Source organism: Colius striatus, chromosome 5, assembly GCF_028858725.1.
Source record: "Colius striatus isolate bColStr4 chromosome 5, bColStr4.1.hap1, whole genome shotgun sequence".
In the NCBI taxonomy this organism is placed as follows: Eukaryota; Metazoa; Chordata; class Aves; order Coliiformes; family Coliidae; genus Colius; species Colius striatus.
In genome coordinates this window covers 220,758-239,595 of record NC_084763.1, presented here as the reverse complement: position 1 = coordinate 239,595, position 18,838 = coordinate 220,758, and the positions used below count along the sequence as shown (strand labels likewise).

The following is an 18,838-nucleotide window of genomic DNA, read 5'->3' as shown; positions in this document are numbered from 1 at the left end:
GAAAAGTTGAGAGACCCAGATAGTCCTGGCCCTTTAAAGAACCAATTGTGTTCATGGCCCACGTGCTTGATTCTTTCTTTGAATTGTCCCAAAGCAGGGATAAGCTGCACCAGCTCTACTGTCAGAGTAAAATGGGCACTACCCCCATGATATTTTAGAAGCCTCTTCTCATTTTTTTATGCTGATGTGTAAGACTTAATCTGACATGACCCATTAAACTGTGGTATACATGTAACTGTTTAATATGTCTGTATGTAGAACAATGTAATCGGAGTTCATGCAAGCATTTACTATTGCTGTTCTTTGGCTGATGGATTCTAATTTGTAATCAAAGTTCTGTTTGATGTTACAATCTTAACTGCGGACATTGTATTTTAAGGACCCTTATTTCTTCAGGTTCATGTGTGTATATGAACAGCCTGGGAAAAGCATCAGCACATGTTCAGCACAGGTTATCACGCTTGCTTGTCTTGTATGCATATGACGCTGCTGCAAAGATTTTTTTTCACCTTAATGTTTTTATATTCTTTTCTTAACTCTGAGTCACCACAGCCTTTCTTTAAACACAAGAGAAGGTAACTTCCACAAAGCACTGTATGATTCAACTCTGGTTTCTGGAAACTTGTTCTATCAAGTGTGGGATTGATTGAGCTTCTGGGAGAGGAAAAAAAAAAGGCTTAGTATTTAATAGCCGTATACATATGGGTTTGTGTTTTTTTCCCACTTTTTAGGTGCATTGAATTTCAATCCTAATACTGCCGATTCCATGCTAGGGGAAAGACAACCTACAGATACAAACTGGGTAAATAAAGATAGGAAAGACTCTAACAGTAATCAGAGTAGAAGTAATTTACCATTTCCTAGTGTATCTTCTGACAGAAGTACGGATTATGAAAGCTCTTCCACAAGGCATCACAGCTTCTGTAATCCGGAGAGTCAGTACAGCAATTCTGAAGACTTCCACCAATATTTTGGTACCAGTAAAAGTCTGAAGAATCGCAACTTTCAAAGCCAGAGGTGGCACAGATCAAGAAATGACAGCACATGCACTAGAAGTAAGATAAGGCATAGTACTGCTGATGCTGCTGCTGGGCCAGGAACTTCAGAAGGTGCAGGAGTAACCGGGAGGAGAGCAACTCCTAGAGGGTACAACGACATCCTGTCCTCAGAGAGTGACAGGGAGGTACCTAATGCAGACAGCAGAGGAGCAAAGCCAAAGAAAACACATCTGATGCATGCACCTGGCAGAGGTTTCAGGGAGAAGGGAAAGCAAGTACACGACCGGGAGAAGAGAGCGAGCTCCAAACAGAAAGCAGAGTTGTTTGAAAATGTCCCGTCTTTGGATTTAACTCAGTCTGACTCTTCAGAGTCATCATTCGGGAAGGCGTTCTGTGATGCAGCTGTCGGTAGCGGGGATGAGCAGAAGGGTTACAGTTACGTGAACAAAAGATATCCCCGGAAGCCTGTGTGGAATAAACCCCCAGCAGAAAAGGAGGGCCAGAAAAGGCACGAGTCTCACCGTAGTAAAAACACAAAAGCTGGTAAGAAGTCTTCTCTTGCATATGCTCCAAAAGATAAAAACGAGAGGAAGAAAGAACTCTCTGTACACAAAAACGACGAAAACTTGACCGGCGAAATCAGGCACCAGTTGTCTGATTCTGTCAGATGTAATGGAAGAAAGTTCTTGCTAAAGGGGGACCAGGCGCCTGCACTTCATTTCAGCTGGACCCAGTACTGGAAAAAGCAAAGTGATGTACCAAAAAACAAAGAAACTCATACAGGTGAGTAAGGTTTCTAAACTGTCCTGTATTCCTGCGTTAATGATACCATCTTTAATGATTTAAACGACCTTCACATTTGAATAGCTGAAGAGGCTTCTTACTTCACCTTAGGTCAGTTTTAGAGAACTAAATGTAACTGTATGGTTTCTGAGATGTTCTGTAAGTTTACTAGGAAATAACAGATTTTGTTTTGGGGTTATTTTTTTTGTTTTACTGCCCAACGGCAAATGCTGGCCTGGTCAGGCACTGTGTTAAAACACGTGTGTTGTAGCAGGAGTGAAATTCTGAGCATTTTGAACAATGAGACTGGAGAGAGACAGCCCTAAAATGGATTCTTGCAGACTAAGGTTTCTGATGTTTTTTGTAGTACTAGGAAAATGACAGGTAGAAGACCTGTACTCTGCTCCTAAGTGTTGTTTTTGTTTTTTCCTAATGGTAATGTCAAAAGGAAATTAGAAATAGCTGAGATGTCTGTTAAAAGTGTCTTGAAACCTGAAAATAGAAACATGTGCTATTGACAGTGTAAAGCAGACCCACAGGTTTTGACTGAGTTAATTTTGTGCCAACCCATACCATTAGGGACTTAAAACATTAAATGGAAATCATCTGAATCTCCTCAGTGCCACCGTGTACTGGTTTCTGTTCCTAGTGCTAGGTAGCTTTTCTTACTGTTTTAGATAATCTTGAGTGTGCACTGAGAAAATAGTCTCACGTTATTCTTAGCATTCAGCATCTCAGGCAGCACAAAGCATCTCACCCTGATCTCCTGCTGCCCAGAATGACAAAAATGAGCAGACTAGCTCCTGTTATCTTAACTGTGGTGTTAAATCTTTTGAATTTTTTACTTCATACTGTCTCTTCTCTTTCAGATCTAAGCAAGCAGTAGCATCATTGGGAAGTATAGGATAGCTGTTCCAGCCAGAAACTTTGTTCCCTTAGAAGAACCTTGCGGATCAACATCCTCCTTGATCCTTTCTGACTTAAATACATTAACTTGTGTGCTTCTGGGTTCTATTTGAATCATAGTATTAAAGATACTAAAGTCTTTCTTCCACTATTTAGTGAAAAACATATGCAATAAGCAGGAAGAGAAGTAGTAGTCTTAGTAGGAAAGAGTAATCTTTGGCAGAACTTCCCCCTCCAAAATGGCAGCCTTTCTTTGCATGCTTTAGATGTTAGCTGTTTTGGAAACTGTACCTGCCACTATTTTCAGGGGGCTGAGCCTGTCTGTTATAATAATTTATGGGACAAAAATTTGCCCTATTGAGAAGGGCAAACAGTATTGTGCTTCTGAGTTTCCAGGCACCCATGAGCTTGTGTTCAGCTGTATAGTACAAGCACATCTTGAATTGATAGTAATTTTTCTTTTGTTATTTTCAGTTGTCCTTCATTATGAGTTCTGACTACCCTTTTATGGACATGATGTTAAAATGGTACATATTTATACTTTACACTCGCAATTGAGGTATTTTAACATTTTGTGGGCCTAGATCAAATGGTATTTCTAAGGTGTATTTGGTAGCCTCACCTTCATGGGAGAGTTAGTCTGGCAGAACTGAAATTATGTGGTGCCTTTGTTATAGTTGCACATCTAAAGATGTTTTCAGGCTGTTTTGTCTTTTATGTGGCATTCTTGGTTTATTTTCAAAGTGCAGAGGGCTCAAAAAGGCCCTGTACCTGGACAACTGTTTCCCAGTAATTCCACTTTTAAAGTGGTCTGTTCATGAGGGGCTCATTTCTGTAATACAGGCACTTCTCTGTTAATGTTTGTTGTGCGGTCTTCCAGGAATATTCGAGGATGGGAATTAAATCTAAATTTTCGCTGAAACTTCTCTAGTTAAGAGCTTTAAGTCTTTTGGTTTAAATTTTATGCAAGGGTGAGTTTCCCATATAAAGTGGTAAGTAAAAAATCTCCAACTTCTGCCAAGCTTAAAACTATTAACTGGTTTGTAACATCAGAGCGATTGCTGTACATCAGCAGGAGTTGTTGCCACTTTCTTGGGAATCTCATGCTTCCTCTTCCTACTCTGAAATTAGAGAAACACATACCAGGTATTAAGCTGGAATCTTCCCGGATTAAACTAATATTTTACTTGCAGCCACACAGGAAAACTAAGTCCTGTTATAAGTTAAATGAAATATTGAAATCTCATGTGAATTTTTTTCCTCGGGTAGCTGAGAAACTCGTGTTTCATCCACAAGTGATATGTTTTATTTGCAGGGTCCTTGATTGAACAGCTGACCACTGAGAAGTACGAATGCATGGTGTGCTGTGAGGTGGTCCGAATAGTAGCCCCAGTGTGGAGCTGTCAGAATTGTTATCATGTGTTCCACCTGAATTGCATTAAGAAGTGGGCACGATCACCAGCTTCACAAGCTGAAGGTTGGTATTCTCTCTTGTACACACTTTCTCAATTATATATAGTGGCAAAGTTCTTGTGTTTCGTGTGTTGGAAAACTTCTTATAAATACTGCCCAAGGTAACAATTGAGCTGTAAAGAAAGCAAGTGTTGAATAAAAAACGTGCTTTTTCCAGGGTTCTTTGGATGCTTTGCGTAATCTTCCCAACTGTTGTGATTCTTTCTGGTATTCTAGCTAAAACTAATTTCTAGGTTTGCATATATGAGATCACTCAATGAAATCAGTGCATAAAGTTGCAAAACTCCATGACAGTGTTATTTCATGGTGTGTAAAGTCTTCTCTTATTTGTGCTTGGCTGGACAACTACAGGAAACTGTTTTTCCTTTCAAGACTGGTTATTTTTAAGATGTCATCACCAAGTAAAGACACATAAGTGGTTTTTTTCCCCATACCTTTGTCTAACGTGAACTTCTTTCCCTTTTTGTTCTTAATGTTCAGGTAGTGAATGAGAAGTGATTATTGAGCTGGTGTTTTTATGAAACAATCACAATCCAAGTAACTCATTCATAAGGATTAACAGTCAGTTGGAGCCCGACTAGGCTCTTTCTGATGCGTTCTGTTGAAGATGTCTTCCCTCACAGACTTCTTTGCCTTCTATTGTCATAGCAATGATCTGAAAAGTGACTTTTAGTTTGGCCGAGCCAGGTGAAAGAATCTCTTGACTGTCTATCGGTAGTTATAGGGCATTGCTCTATTCTTGGACTGCTTACGTTAGTCTGGCGAGTGATATCCAACTTTCAGCAGTTCTACTGCCAGCAGCATGCGGAACTAGAGGATGGGTTTTTACTGTCTCTTAGAGGTGTCCCGGTCAGGAGAAGCAGCTCTGCTGGCATCCCTTTGATGTCATGCATAAGGATTCTTTTCTGTAAGGAGGAACATAACTTTCTCTCTAGCAAGCATTTTGACTAACGTTTTGAATTATGTCTTGAAAGAATGTGACCTTTAGGTATGGCACAACAAAGGTCAGTCTGACAGAAATGCTTGCAATGCACACAAGAGTTTTTACTTTGTTATCTTTATAAAGAGGAAATTATTGTCTCTTGCCCCTTTTCTCCTTGTACTCTTTTAAAAACTAGTGCTTCAACTGTGTTTCATTTGTGCCCTTACACTGGTGGAGCAAAAGCTTAAGCTATTTGCTCTCTATGCAGGAGTTTTCATTTTGGATGGAAGAATTGGAGATATTCGAGTTATTACAACTGTCTCTTTCTGTTCTGCTCTCTTTACTGCCCCTGCCCTGCACTTCCAGATGAGGTAGTGGTCTGTACCAAATCAATATTGGCCTGTAAAATGGCTTCTGAGTTTCAGTCTGAATATGAATCTTGCAATCAATTTTGTATTTTTTTCCCTCCTTTTTTTTTTTTTCCTTAAACTGTATTGTTCAAGGACTGAAGCTGTTCTGTGTTTCTTAGATATTATACAAATCTTGCCACTTGTTTGTTGCTGGAACAAAAGCTTTTGATTGTGTCTAGCTAAGAAAGCAATCAATTCTTCTGCTACAGATTATTCAGTTGGAGAAGCCTGTGTGAGGCCTTTAAGAAATGGTAACAGGAAACTGCCAGCGTTTATTCTAGTATATTCTACTACATTTGAAGTGACCTAAACCTTCTGTTCAGAGTTCTTTTTGTGTACCTAGCATTGTCGTAGCCTTTGGAAAGAGCCTTTTAGCATTCTCTCTTTATTCCAGCAAATGTGTTTGGATCCTGTCCTGTGACTCATCTAGGCAAGCATGTAAAGAGGAAAGTTGGTTGTCTTGAAACTGTACATAAAGACCCCTAGTAGCAGTTCCCACTCAGAGTTGTTTTGAGCCCTTTAATCCTTTAGGGTTCTGGAAACTGAAGAGATTGTTTCCTGTGCCTTTATGACAACAGGTTTGCGATAGGATGGGGCAGGGTTCTGGGAATGCTGTCGCAGATGAAGATTCTTGTGGCTGAATGTGCTGCTCCAGCACAGTTGACAGTGAATCCAGGTGTTGCCATCATGGCAGTGCACGGAGGGTTTCCTGTTTGCAGTCACTCCTGTGTTCATAAGGTGAAAACACCGTAAATCTTGGTCAGATTTCTTAATCACCAAGAACTGTTCAAAAATTTGAGCTTTATTAATTAACCAGCACTGAATTGATTGGTTGAGGCAGTGAGAGCTCATCCATTTATATATTTTTATATCTCTCTATAAAAATATCGAAACATCTCCCTGCCCTCCTATGTGTTCATTAGTGCTCTCACTCCGGTGTTCTTCATAGCCAGGTGTGTACTGAGTTTGGGAAACATCTTAATGATGTTTTTCTTATACTGAAATTCTTCCTTTACTCTCCTGAAATGCAGAAGCAAGAAAAAGTACTATTGAAAAGATTACCAGCCCGAAGAACAATGTCCCAGTCAATTGTTGTCACCTTAAATTCATTGAAGCAGATTATTCTGCTTTGTACAGCAGTCATTTATTCTGGACATGAAGCAATATGAAATTGGTGTCCTCCAAGATAAAGTCATAACATGAGAGCAATGAAAAGGAAAGATCCAGGTAGTACTTAAGACTGTAGGTAATTTTTCTCACCAGTTTCTCACACTTTCAGCACTTCTTTTCTCACACCTTTAGATCGGGTGAAGACTGTCTATTTTCCAGTAAAATGTGTTATAACAGGGCGCATCGTAATAGAAAAAGTGCAATTTTGAAGTTTCTTCCTGCCTCTACGTATTGGAGTCTGATCATATGAAGTACCACTGCTGTGTTTACCTTGATACTGTGTAGGATGCATTGGTTGTAAATTAACCTGCTTTCTCACAACTTCTGAGTAAATGGAAAAACTTCTTTACTCACAACTGTGTTAAGAAACAAGGAGAATGCACTTACATTAGCTCTTCCAGTAATTTTTGCCTTTAATTCTCTTTATCTACAGATGGTAACAGTGGTTGGAGGTGTCCAGCTTGTCAGAATGCTTCTACGCAAGTTCCTAGAACTTACACTTGTTTCTGTGGTGAGTTTCTTGCTTGCTTTTGCAAACAGAAACAGTTTTGTCGTTTTGATTCTTCCTTGTATATTTTTTTAAAGTTTGAATTCTGATATTGCTGCTTGATTGCCTCAGTCCCTGAAATTTAACTTTGTTTAAAACTTTATTGACACTGGAAGGAGGCTGCACAGAAAATCACGCAGATGCTGCTTAAAACACTTAATGAAAGTTTACACTATAAGCAATGAATATTTTCATGTCACTGTAAAAATAGTGATTTTTATAGAATAACAGTAGAATTGGGCAGCTGTCCTGCAAGTATTCCTTCTGTAGAAGACTGAAGTAACCTGCATATGTTATGTCTCTCTTTGTGGCAAGATACACCAAGAATAATACACTGCTCAAGTGTGGAACTCTCTATGCCTTGTGTTGATCAAGGAAACATGCAAGTTAAATAGGGAATAATATTCGGACTTTTCAGACTTTTATGTAGATAAGTGTTTATTGAAAGAGAGAAATGAAGTGAGTACTGCATTCACTAAGCTTTCAGGTGTGACAAAAGTCAGAAACTAATTATATTACTTGCATGCGTGCAAATAAATGTTGTTTGGGATTTACATTTTTTTAAATTTGTGTTGATTTCATGTAGCTTTTCCTTCTTTAAGTCAGAGCCACTGGAAAGTTTTACCTTGCTTTCTGCAAAACAGAGTATTTTGTAGTCGAGATAGGAGCTGGGAGTCAGTCAATTTACCCTAAAAAAAAATAGACTTAGGCTGTAATAGGTAACAGCTTTCTGTAGAGTTCCCTTTATCTAAATGTGTCAGTGAGTCAGTTAAGAACAGTGCAGTGCAAGTAAGAGTGTGAAATGGTACAAGTATATACAAACAGTAATTCAATTGCAATGAGTGTCTCAGTTCCAAATGAAAATGACATTTTTAAGACAGGTCATCTATGTGCTAAATAGGAAAGGAATTCTGTCTTGTCTTAAAGACAATGTCATTGTTTTGGAACACCTATACTAGGAAACTCAGGTTGTCCATGGGGTTAATATTAACTAAGCACCATGTTGGAACAGAAGACTTAATCTTCTATAGATAATTTCATTAACAATGTGGCATTTGGTTGCTTAAGCAAAGGTATTATGTTTTTGATGCAAAACAGTAACTATGTGTAGAGTGTGGTTAAGTGTGGGGGTTCTTCACCATTCCATGAGGAAATTCCTAGCTTATTTTTTGTCTAAATCTTCTTAACTTTCAGGGTTTTCCTGGATATTCAACTAGTTTGGTTGAAACTCAGGTGAATAAATGCCATTTGTGGTGTTTATTCCTATTTTCCTAATGTGCTACTTGTAGAACATATCAAGTGTGTGTGTACTGAAGTGTTAAATTAATTTGTCACTAAGAAAGTATTTTGTTTTTTTTTAATTTTTGCTACTCAAATTTGTAACATTAGCTCAATTGCTTCATTGTTAATTTGATTCCTCTTACAGAGACACCAATTGAGATTGCATGTGTTAATCATGGCAGTTAACGTAAGCCCTGATGATCACCTCATGCACTTAGAGCTATGAGATTTGCCAATAATACGTCAGATTAATTCCTTAATTATGGTTTCAATGCTTCTCTGAAATACAGAATACTTGAAGCTAACATGTAAATGTAATGTGAAATACCAGCTACTTAAATGTCTGCTTGAGAGAATAGAAAGAAAGACTCTTCTGGAGCTTGGCATCACAGTGGCACTTGCTTTTAAAGAAGCACCAAAAGCTGAGAAAAACATAAAGCATCTTGTCATTTTGTTTTTTAAAGACTACTGCCAGTGTTGAAAATAGAGCTTTCTCTTTGTGGTATGGTATTTTCCCCAAATTCAATATTGTACCCAAGGCAATCAATATGTTTTTGTCTTTGACGTGGTTTAGGTAAGGTGCACAATCCTGAATGGAACAGAAATGAAATCCCACATAGCTGTGGGGAGCTTTGTGGAAAGAAGAGGCAAGGTTTGGACTGTCCACATCTTTGTAACATGTAAGTAAATGTTTGTCATATTAGTATTGGAATGATACAGAGAAAAGTTCTGAGGACTACTTTTGTCTGTTTTTTTGACTACAGGATATGCTTGGAGGTGTATTATGTGTCCATGTGTATATAAAATATGATGTATAACTCAGTTTAAGCCTGGAAGAAATTTGTGTGTCCCAAGTGACCTCATATGAGAGAATGAACAGGAGGTCAACAACAATAGCTGTAGCAATGTTTCTGTCCTGTTTTAGGAACCAAACCAGATGCCTAAATTGATTTCAAGAGCTTTAATTGAAGTAGAGAACTAATAGTGAGTACGAGTAATTACAGATGTGTATCCAGTAGTCTGTGAGACATTACAGGGTCTGCTTTTCCTGTAGTAGTGTTTGTATATCTTAATCTAAGTGCAGTAGTATTTGAGTAAACTGAAGGACCAGTTCTTTAGTTGGACTTGTAGACTGTTGAGAGGTAAGGGGGCATTATATGTATTTATCTATTAGTTCACATCACCAGATGACTGAAGCAGAATCCCTCATGGAGATCTCTAAACATTGTATGGAACTCAGATTGGTTTTGCTAACATTTATCAGTATAATTCCATTGAGAGACAAACAAGAGCAATTACGTTTTCAGTTTTGGACATTTTCCTTTAGATATTTTTTAGCAGTATGGTAGTCTTGTATGGAGAAGGTTAACAGTATCAAGCAAGCTTTTTTTAATGTATAAATGTTCTTGGTGGTCAGAAATAGATTGTTTGTAGTATATCTATCTTCATGTTGTTCTGTGAATGGAAGTTGGTCCATAATGTCTGTTCATACTTGTGTATGCTAGGCTTGTGTGAAGGATTGTTCCCTGTGGGGTGAGCAGCTCTGAAGGCGATGTGGCTAGTGATGGAATCTTTTGGGGGTGCTGGTTGTGCTATTCTCAGTGCTGCTGAGGTGGTTACATTATTATCAGTGTAATACAAAGCAGAAGGTTGAAGTGGATCGAATTAGTTGAAAATATGTTTTCCATTTAAAACTGAGAAAGAATCATACTGTTGTGATTGAGGAGAAAGAAATGGATTAAAAGTCATGGGAAAAGATTTGGATCCTTTTAATTCAGTACTTTGTAAATTGATTAATTTCTTCAAGAAAACACTGAGAATATGGGCATTTTTTCCCCCACTGTGTTTCCTGAGTAGGAAGTGAGACTTTCGTTTAAATCAGGATGGCAAATTCAGAATGCATCAGACGCATTTTGTTAGGCAGAGCATCTCCTTGCAAAAGAAATTGTGCCCTGGTGAGGCCTCATCTGGAGTCCTGTGTCCAGTTCTGGGCTCCTCAGCTCAAGAGGGACAGGGAACTACTGAAGAGAGTCCAGTGCAGGGCCACCAAGATGATGAGGGGTATGGAACATCTTTCATATGAGGAAAGGCTGCAGGAACTGGGGCTGTTTAGTCTGGAGAAGAGGAGACTGAGGGGAGATCTTATTAACATTTATAAATATCTAAGTGGTGGGTGTCAGGAGGTTGGGACATCTCTTTTTTCTATAGTAGCTAGTAACAGGACAAGGGGTGATGGGATGAAGCTGGAACACAAAAAGTTCCACTTAAACATAAGAACAAACTGTTTCAGTGTTTCAGTGAGGGAGCCCTGGCACAGGCTGCCCAGAGGAGTTGTGGAGGCTCCTTCCTTGGAGGTCTTCAAGACCTGCCTGGACACGTTCCTGTGTGACCTGATCTAGGTGACCCTGCTTCTGCAGGGGGGTTCGACTGGATGATTGTTACAGGTCCCTTCCAACCCTACCATTCTATGATTCTATGAAATAATTAACAAGATTCAAAAGTGAACAGATATGAGTAATAAGAATGTGTAGAGCTGTCAGCATAGACTCATAGAATGGAGGGGGTTGGAAGGGACCTGTAACGATCATCTAGTCCAACCCCATTGCTCAAGCAGGTCTGCTTAGAGCAGGGGATACAGGAGTATGTTCAGGCGGGTTTGGAAACCTCCCAAGAAGGAGCCTCCACACCCTGCTTGGGCAGCCTGGGCCAGGGCTCCCTCACTCTCACAGGGAAGAAGTTTTTCCTTAAGTTAAAGTGGAACTTTTTGTGTTCCAGCTTTTGTCCATTACCCCTAGTCCTACCACTGGACACTACAGGAAAAAGTGTTGCCCCATTCCATTGACATACATCTTTTAAAAACTTGTAAGTATTAATGAGGTCCCCCCTCGCTCTGCTCTTCTCCAGGCTGAACAGCCCCAGATCACCCAAAAGAAAAAGCATCACATAGATGCTTTTGGAAAAGTATTAAAGCTGGATAAGAGATAGTGGTATGACAGGCAGGTTCAGGGTAGAAGTTGTCGAGGGGGTCTAATTGATAAGAGTTTTCTACTTGTTAAACCATCATTTTTCAAGCCTTTGTCTCCAAGCCCTGTCTAAAATGACATAGTGAGGTGTATGCATCCTGTGTATTTTCAGTATGAATCAGAGCTATGTTTCCTTACATTTTGTGACCTTGGTGTTTGTGGCTTTCAAGTTGTTTGGCATCTCTCTTACCCTTGTAACGAATGTCTGAAATTGGTATTCAAATTGTAAAACTGAGTTTACAGGAATACAGCAATTCTTCAGCCTACTGTTGCCTGTGAACAGCTTACACCTGTGTGTTAATCTCCTTTACAGCTCCATAGAAAATTATCTTCTATTGAAATGGTATTTCGGTTATTAATTTACATCTTTGTGTTTGAGGGATTGCTTTTTTCTTCCCCCCTCCCCCCAGCCTTCTGTATGTATTTCTTAAAATGATTGGCCAATTCTCAACTGTGTTTCCTCAGTCTCATCTATCGTCTTTTTTGGTTTGTTTTTAATTGTAGGTATCATTGTGTTAATCTCCATTCCATGATGTAGAGTTTAGTTGGATGCTTGTGTTAAGTCTGGCACTAGCTACCTGATTTTTGTGAAAATTTACACTGTTTTAATAGTAAATCTTTAATATTTGTGCAGATTGACTGAAATGGGTTAGTAACTGTTCAATATATAAAGAACTGTCTGGGCAGAGCTGAGCAGCAGCAAGCAGCTGTTCGGAAGCGGAGTGCTTTGCAAGCCTTTTGCTAGTGTGAGCTGTGGTATGCATGGCATTTCACAAAGTGAGTTTTCTTCAGGTTTTTAGTTTAAATACATTGAGATTCATTTCACTTGTTAGGTTCTACATCAGAGAAACATCTAGCTTAACCTTCATGAAAATGTCCCTGGTAATAAACTTCACGACAAACTTAACTTGAGAGCCTTAAAGAAAGTTCCTCCCTGCCAATTGGAACTGTGCAAGGCCTTGGGAGCATTTAAAAAAGGATGTTACGAAGGTAGTAAGTGAAATTTTCTCTTTACTAGTTTAAATTTTAGTATCTGCTTTTCCTTCATAGGTCACCATTTCCACAGCAGTTTGTGGAAGTCCCTTTGGGCTGTCCTACAGTATCTAGTATTTTCACTGTCAGGAAAGCGGAAGCTTAGTTTTCCCTGTGTGTGACTGTATCTACCATCACAACCTTTCTTGTATGCCAGTTGTCTAAGCAGTAGCAGTAAATTGTGAAACAAATCCTCAGTGATAGCTTGTGGAGTTTCAGTGAAAGTAAGACTCTTCATTCACTGAACAGAAGTTAATACTGAGTTCTTCAGCCTGTCTTTTTGAGTTTGATTTGAACTTAGCTTTTGCTTAGTCCCTTAAAACAGTCCAAAAGTCTATGGTATCACTCACATTTATGGTCTAAGGAGAGTTTTCTGTACTTTCTGTACACTTGCATCCAGCCTTTAGAATTCTAAATGTGTCTGAGAAGTCAAGTCAGTGAAATACACAGTGCTGTCCTTTTAAAGAGGTTTTCTGTTGCAGAATGTGCAAGTTAATTCTTCATTGTCTGAAGTTCCACAGTACAGTTTTAGCTCATTTAACGTTTTTTTTCTTTCTTCCTTTTCCCCTCTGTATTGTGTTTTCTCCACTCCATCCAGTTTTCCTCTTTTGTCCCTTGTGTCTGTTCTGGTGCTTTTTAAACTGTTCTGTATGCCATAAAATTGACCTGTCAGAGAGGGAGGGTTATGGTTCCTTTGGTGGTTTGTTTTTTGATTGTGGATTTTTGTGTGGGTTTATCATGTAATGGCTTGGCATTGCTGGTAGAGCTGGTGTAAGCTCGATTGTTTTGAGCTGGTAGGAGTGGTAGAGGAAGGGAGCCAGAGCATCGCCAGACTGCTGACGTGGCTTGATTGTGCTGCATCTGACTAGAGTAACTGGTGGACTAGTTAATTAGTACTGGCGTAGTGACTGTACTTGGGGAAATTAGTAATTGCCATGTAGTTGGGTAGTCCGGTTTTATGGGGGGTTTTTGGTGGGTAGGTTTTTTTTTTATCCTTTTGGCTAGAACTGGGCTGGTCAGTCCTGGCTGGTAGTAATTGGTCTATGTGAGAGATGCTGTATTTGCAAAGAGAACTGGGAGCTGGCTAAGGAAGAGTGCAGATAGGTTAGTTAAGTATAATTTCACAAATGTGCACTTGTCTGTGCCCAACAGAGGTCATACATGCAGATGAAGACCGTCTAGTGTTTCTTCAAGTAGGAGGTGAGATCTGGTAATCAAGTCAAAGGATAGCACTGATGACATTCACAGGACTTGCTTGTGATGGTAAAACAGAAAACCGAGGCAGTGTGTCACCTCTAGGAAAATGAGCAACAGCTCTTGCTGGTGGCATTAGAAATGCTGATTCTAAAGATAGAGCTGTCAAAGTCATAGAGAAGATTTTGTCTTTAATCTATTGAAGAACACTCAAGAAAGGAATGTATTGATGGTTTGAACATGAGGTGTTTGTTTTGAATGTCATCAGTGATGAAGGCAGTTTCGTGGATGCACGTCTCCCAGTGAAAGGTAAACTACCAAATGTTTTAGGAGCACTGTTCCTGGTGATTTGACAGCAGCAGGAATGCTGAAGTGTTCCTTCAACATCAGTGATATTTGAGACTGATGAAACTATAATACTCTAATTGGATTTTTCCTAGGTTAATAATGCTTTCATACCCTGCAGGAGTGTAGATGGCTTGTATAGTGTTCTGATAATGCACTGTGGATTGGATCATGGTGGATTGTTTCGCTGGGAGTGTAGTAAAGCTGAAGTTAATTTTACAATTTTGTTTGCTTTTTTGACTTCTTTTTAAGCCTGTGCCATCCAGGACCTTGCCCTTCCTGCCCAGCTTTTGTGACAAAAACGTGTGAGTGTGGACAAACAAGGTGGGAATGCTTTCATTACTCAAAATTTTAAATAAGAATAGATGGTTAAAAATGTGTATAATAATTTCTTCTAGTTTAATCTGAGCTGTAACTTTTATTTGTGTGCTCAAAAAATGAGGAGAATTTTATATTTAGAATAACCTGCAATTTATTTTAAGAAAAAGTAGCAATAATTTTAGAAAAGAGTTTTTAGAAAAGAGTCTGTGTTAAAGCTAGTTGATGGTACAGCTGCTGAATTGTGCAAGCGGTCTGTCAGTCAAGTAGATTTTTAAATATTGTTCTAGTATTTATTTATTTATTATTTTGCTGGAGAAAAAGAAGTAGAAAAAGATTCACAGTTTTTCTATCTGAATGGAATGTAATCATAGAATCATAGAATGGTAGGGACCTTTAGAGATCATCCAGTCCAACCCCCCCTGCAGAAGCAGGGTCACCTAGATCAAGTCGCATAGAAACGTGTCCAGGCGGGTCTTGAAGTCCACCAAGGAAGGAGCCTCCACAACCCCTCTGGGCAGCCTGTGCCAGGGCTCCCTCACCCTCATGGTGAAATATTTTTTTCTTATGTTTAAGTGTAACTTTTTGTGTTCCAGCTTCATCCCATCACCCCTTGTCCTGTTGCTAGCTACTATAGAAAAAAGGGATGTCCCAACCTCCTGACACCCACCCTTTAGATACTTATAATGTTAATAAGATCCCCCCTCAGTCTCCTCTTTTCCAGACTAAACAGCCCCAGTTCCCACAGTCTTTCCTCATATGAAAGATGTTCCAGTCCCCTGATCATCTTGGTGGCCCTGCCCTGGCATCTCTCCAGCACTTCCCCGTCCCTCTTGAGCTGAGGAGCCCAGAACTGGACACAGGACTCCAGATGAGGCCTCACCAGGGCGGAGTAGAGGGGGAGAAGAACCTCTCTTGACCTGCTGGCCACACTCTTCTTGATGCTTCCCAGCCATTGGCTTCATGCCTACGAGGGCACATTGCTGGCTCTTGGTTAGTTTATTATCAATCAGGACTCCCAGGTGTGTCTATGCAGAGCTACTCTTGAGCACTTTGACCGCCAGCCTGTGCTGGTACAGAGGGTTGTTCCTTCCCAGATGCAGGACTCTGCACTTGTCCTTGTAATGTTGAGTTACTCCATTTTGGAAGTAATCATTTTAGAAATAAGGTGTACATTTCTGGGAAACTGTACCACTGGCAAGAGAGAAATCCTGTAGTATACTCCAGACTTGAAGGATATTTTTTCCTGGCATGTTTAGTGCATATGATATCGTTTCCAGCAGCATGACTGTATTGCCTGTACTATTTGGGATCTCTCATGTTCTGTTGTTGGGAATCTGTCTTCTAGTTATGTAGAACTGGTTCTGTGCAATAAACCATTTGTACATGCTTGTTTGCAGGACCAAAACAAACAAAAACTGATTTCAACTTCAGCATTCTTGCTAAAGAAAAAATATTTTAGGATTTTTGCAGTTAATTCTGACAGTTTGAATGTACTATTAAGTGATGGGTTTTTTTTTTCAAAAGAAGGTACAGCTAATTTTCTGGCAGTATTTGTAGCTTAAAGCACTTAGTCTTCAGTAGGAAAATTAATCAGTTATAGGTTACTGAATTTATTTTATGTAGTAAGATCATCTCTTTTTTAATTCTAGATACTCCTGGGTTTTAAAAGTTGACTAGACATAACTAACTTTGGCTTACTATTTGTTCCCAGGTGCCAATTACTTCCACCACGTTGCTGATTTTTGTAATACTGTATCTAATACTTTAAATTTGCTTCTAAGCAGCATTTTTTCATATGTATTGTATCAGTATCTAAGATGTATGGTGTATAACACCTGACTCTAAGATGTTCTAAAGTTACTATTTCAAATGTACATTTTGCAGCTGTTGTATGAGGTCAGCCAGGGCGGGAAAAGAAGAGAACTCATTGTTTTGACCCATTTTTTAATCACTTTAATTAAAAAAACCTCTTTTCTTGGACCTCTGACTAACTGTTAAGGTCTACATCCCTATCTTCATTCTGCTCAGTGGACTGGTGATTGCTTAAGTCTTTGGAAAGAAGTCTGTAGCAGAAATATTTGCTTTTCTGCCATGATGCAGAACCATGAGTTAAGTTCAAGTTACAGTGTCACTTTTTTCTATTTACTCTTCCATTTTGTTGAGAGAAAATTCTGTAAACTCACTACTGTCATAGGTGCGCTACTTCACGAGTGAGAGAAGGGAAGCAGGGGGGGAAAAAGAGGTTATTTCCCAAAAACTGTTTAATTAGTAAATATGTTTCCCTTCAAAGGCTTTGGCATCTTACTGGAAAAGTATTTTCCTTTCTAGTAAATGGGCTATAGATATTAAGGTAGCTGACAGACTATGATGTCATTTCTCTGCAGCCATTCAGTTCGCTGTGGCCAGTCAACCAAAATTCGTTGTTCTAATGTGTGTGGAAATACTTTGAACTGTGGTAAGCACAGCTGTACTCAAGTGTGCCATTCAGGAAAATGTTCACCTTGCCAATTAACAGTGCAGCAAGGTAAGTATTGGAATGCCTTACGTGGATTTGCTCTATCCTGTGAAAACAAGAGAGTTGAAAAAAACCCACTACCGAGAGGCATGTGCTTTGTTTTTAATTAACAAAGCTAGAATCTATTGCTAGAGTATGTAAAAAATTGAGAATGTGTCAGTATCTCTCAATAGTTAAATAGGAGTATAGACGTGAGTGGAAAGAACCCTTTTCTGTTAGGACAGGCTGGTGGTACTGGCTTTTGTTAGCTTTAGAAGGCCAGGTAGCAGCCTTTCAGTAGCTAACAGAAGGTATTCAGGAGGCCAGAGAGAGGCTGTGCATGGGAGAGGATGGGACACCAATGAGCCTAAGTTTGAAATGTTACAATCACCTGTAAGGAAAAACTATTTTTCTTATAGTACTTGGAGGTTTTCGAGAACCGTCTGAGCAAACCACTGAGCAATGGGGTCGGATGTCATTGCCAACTCTGCCTTAAGTAAGGACTGGCACTAGCTGGTCACCTGTGGGCCCTTCTCACACAGGTTGTCCTCTGGTCCTACTTAATCTTTTACTGGAATTCTGAGACTTGATTAAACGGTGCATGGAGGAAGAACTGAAAGAGATATAGGAAAGTACATGTCAACAAGCTGCTCAGGTTTCTCTTAAAGTTTTGCACACCTGTTCCTGAATGGAAATTGTCCAAATAGGTGTGCCAGTATACAAATACATTATTGTTGAACAGTTTGTGTAGAACGTTGCAAGTTAATTTTCTACAATTTTTAAGGTAATAATTAACTTGTGTATACTGCTTTAATAAGTAAGCTTTTTGTGCAGCTAGTACTTCCCCTTTAGTCTTTATCTCCTTATCCAAACAAAAGAGGAATTCCAGCTGTTGTAGGACTGAGAAACTTCTATTACTGAAAGAAATCTAAAGAGCCACTCCATTCTCTTTCTAAAAACTAACTGTAACAGTTCTTCACATTTTACTTCTTTATGTTTGCTGTGTTTTGTCACTGATACTCTCTTATGTTTTGTGGAATGTTGCTTTATTTCAGTGTGTTACTGTGGAAGCAGCTTTAAAGAAGTATTGTGTGGGACAAAGGGAGAATTTTCTGATGGATTTGGGAATTTCTCATGTCAGAACATATGTGGCAAGTAAGGTCATTAAAATGAGCCTTTTGAAAAGAAAAAGATCACATCACTTTATTCACACTCAGTGATCATGATAATTCTCTTTCTTTTCTTTGTTTGTTTCTTTGGATTTGGTCTGTGTTTTTTTTTACTGCAGAAAGTTGAATTGTGGGAGGCACAACTGTACACAAGTGTGCCATCCTCAGCCGTGCCAGCTCTGTCCCCGACTGCCGCAAGTCGTATATCGCTGTCCCTGTGGCCAGACTCCACTCAGCAAGTTACTGGAATTAGGATGTGTGGAACGTAAAATATGCACAGACCCTATCCCGTCTTGTGGAAAAACATGTGGCAAACCTCTTCCTTGTGGTAGCTATGGTAACAACAAATTTTCCACATCAGAGTATTCAAATTACCTCATTGCTGGCATAAAAAAAAAGAGATGGTCTTTAACTGCTTTATTTAAGAAATAAATATTTAATTAGTGGCTTGGGGGTTTTAGTCAAAACTGAGTGTAGAAGAGTCTGTAGTCTGTCTGTTCATAATGATGCTTTAAAATCAGAAAAGTAGTAGCACTTGCTAGCCTTTTAACCTTTGATTACATGCACCTTTCCTATATTGATTTAGGAATAGAGCTGAGGAGTACTATGTACTGGCACTACTGTACTACTATAGAATACTGATGTCTATAGAAGCTGATGTCTTTTAAAAATCTACCTAGATCTTTGACTTACATTGTGGAGACTGGTAGAGATAAATTATTTTGTTCAGATGCCTCCAGTAAATACTCGTTTCTGCTGCTCTGTGAGGG

The 18,838-nt window shown here is 39.2% G+C and overlaps 1 protein-coding gene across 4 annotated transcripts in view; it reads left to right on the top strand.

Annotated features, from left to right (window-relative positions):
• Window positions 1–18,838, top strand: part of NFX1 (nuclear transcription factor, X-box binding 1) — a 54,244-nt gene that overhangs the window by 6,387 nt on the left and 29,019 nt on the right. For all 4 annotated transcript variants that reach the window (XM_061996192.1, XM_061996191.1, XM_061996193.1 and 1 more), the window contains 8 exons: window positions 732–1,781; window positions 4,003–4,164; window positions 7,096–7,173; window positions 9,065–9,170; window positions 14,337–14,408; window positions 16,790–16,929; window positions 17,955–18,054; window positions 18,188–18,405. In XM_061996192.1, the coding sequence (XP_061852176.1) occupies window positions 732–1,781; window positions 4,003–4,164; window positions 7,096–7,173; window positions 9,065–9,170; window positions 14,337–14,408; window positions 16,790–16,929; window positions 17,955–18,054; window positions 18,188–18,405 (1,926 nt within the window). The remainder of the gene's footprint in view (window positions 1–731; window positions 1,782–4,002; window positions 4,165–7,095; window positions 7,174–9,064; window positions 9,171–14,336; window positions 14,409–16,789; window positions 16,930–17,954; window positions 18,055–18,187; window positions 18,406–18,838) is intronic.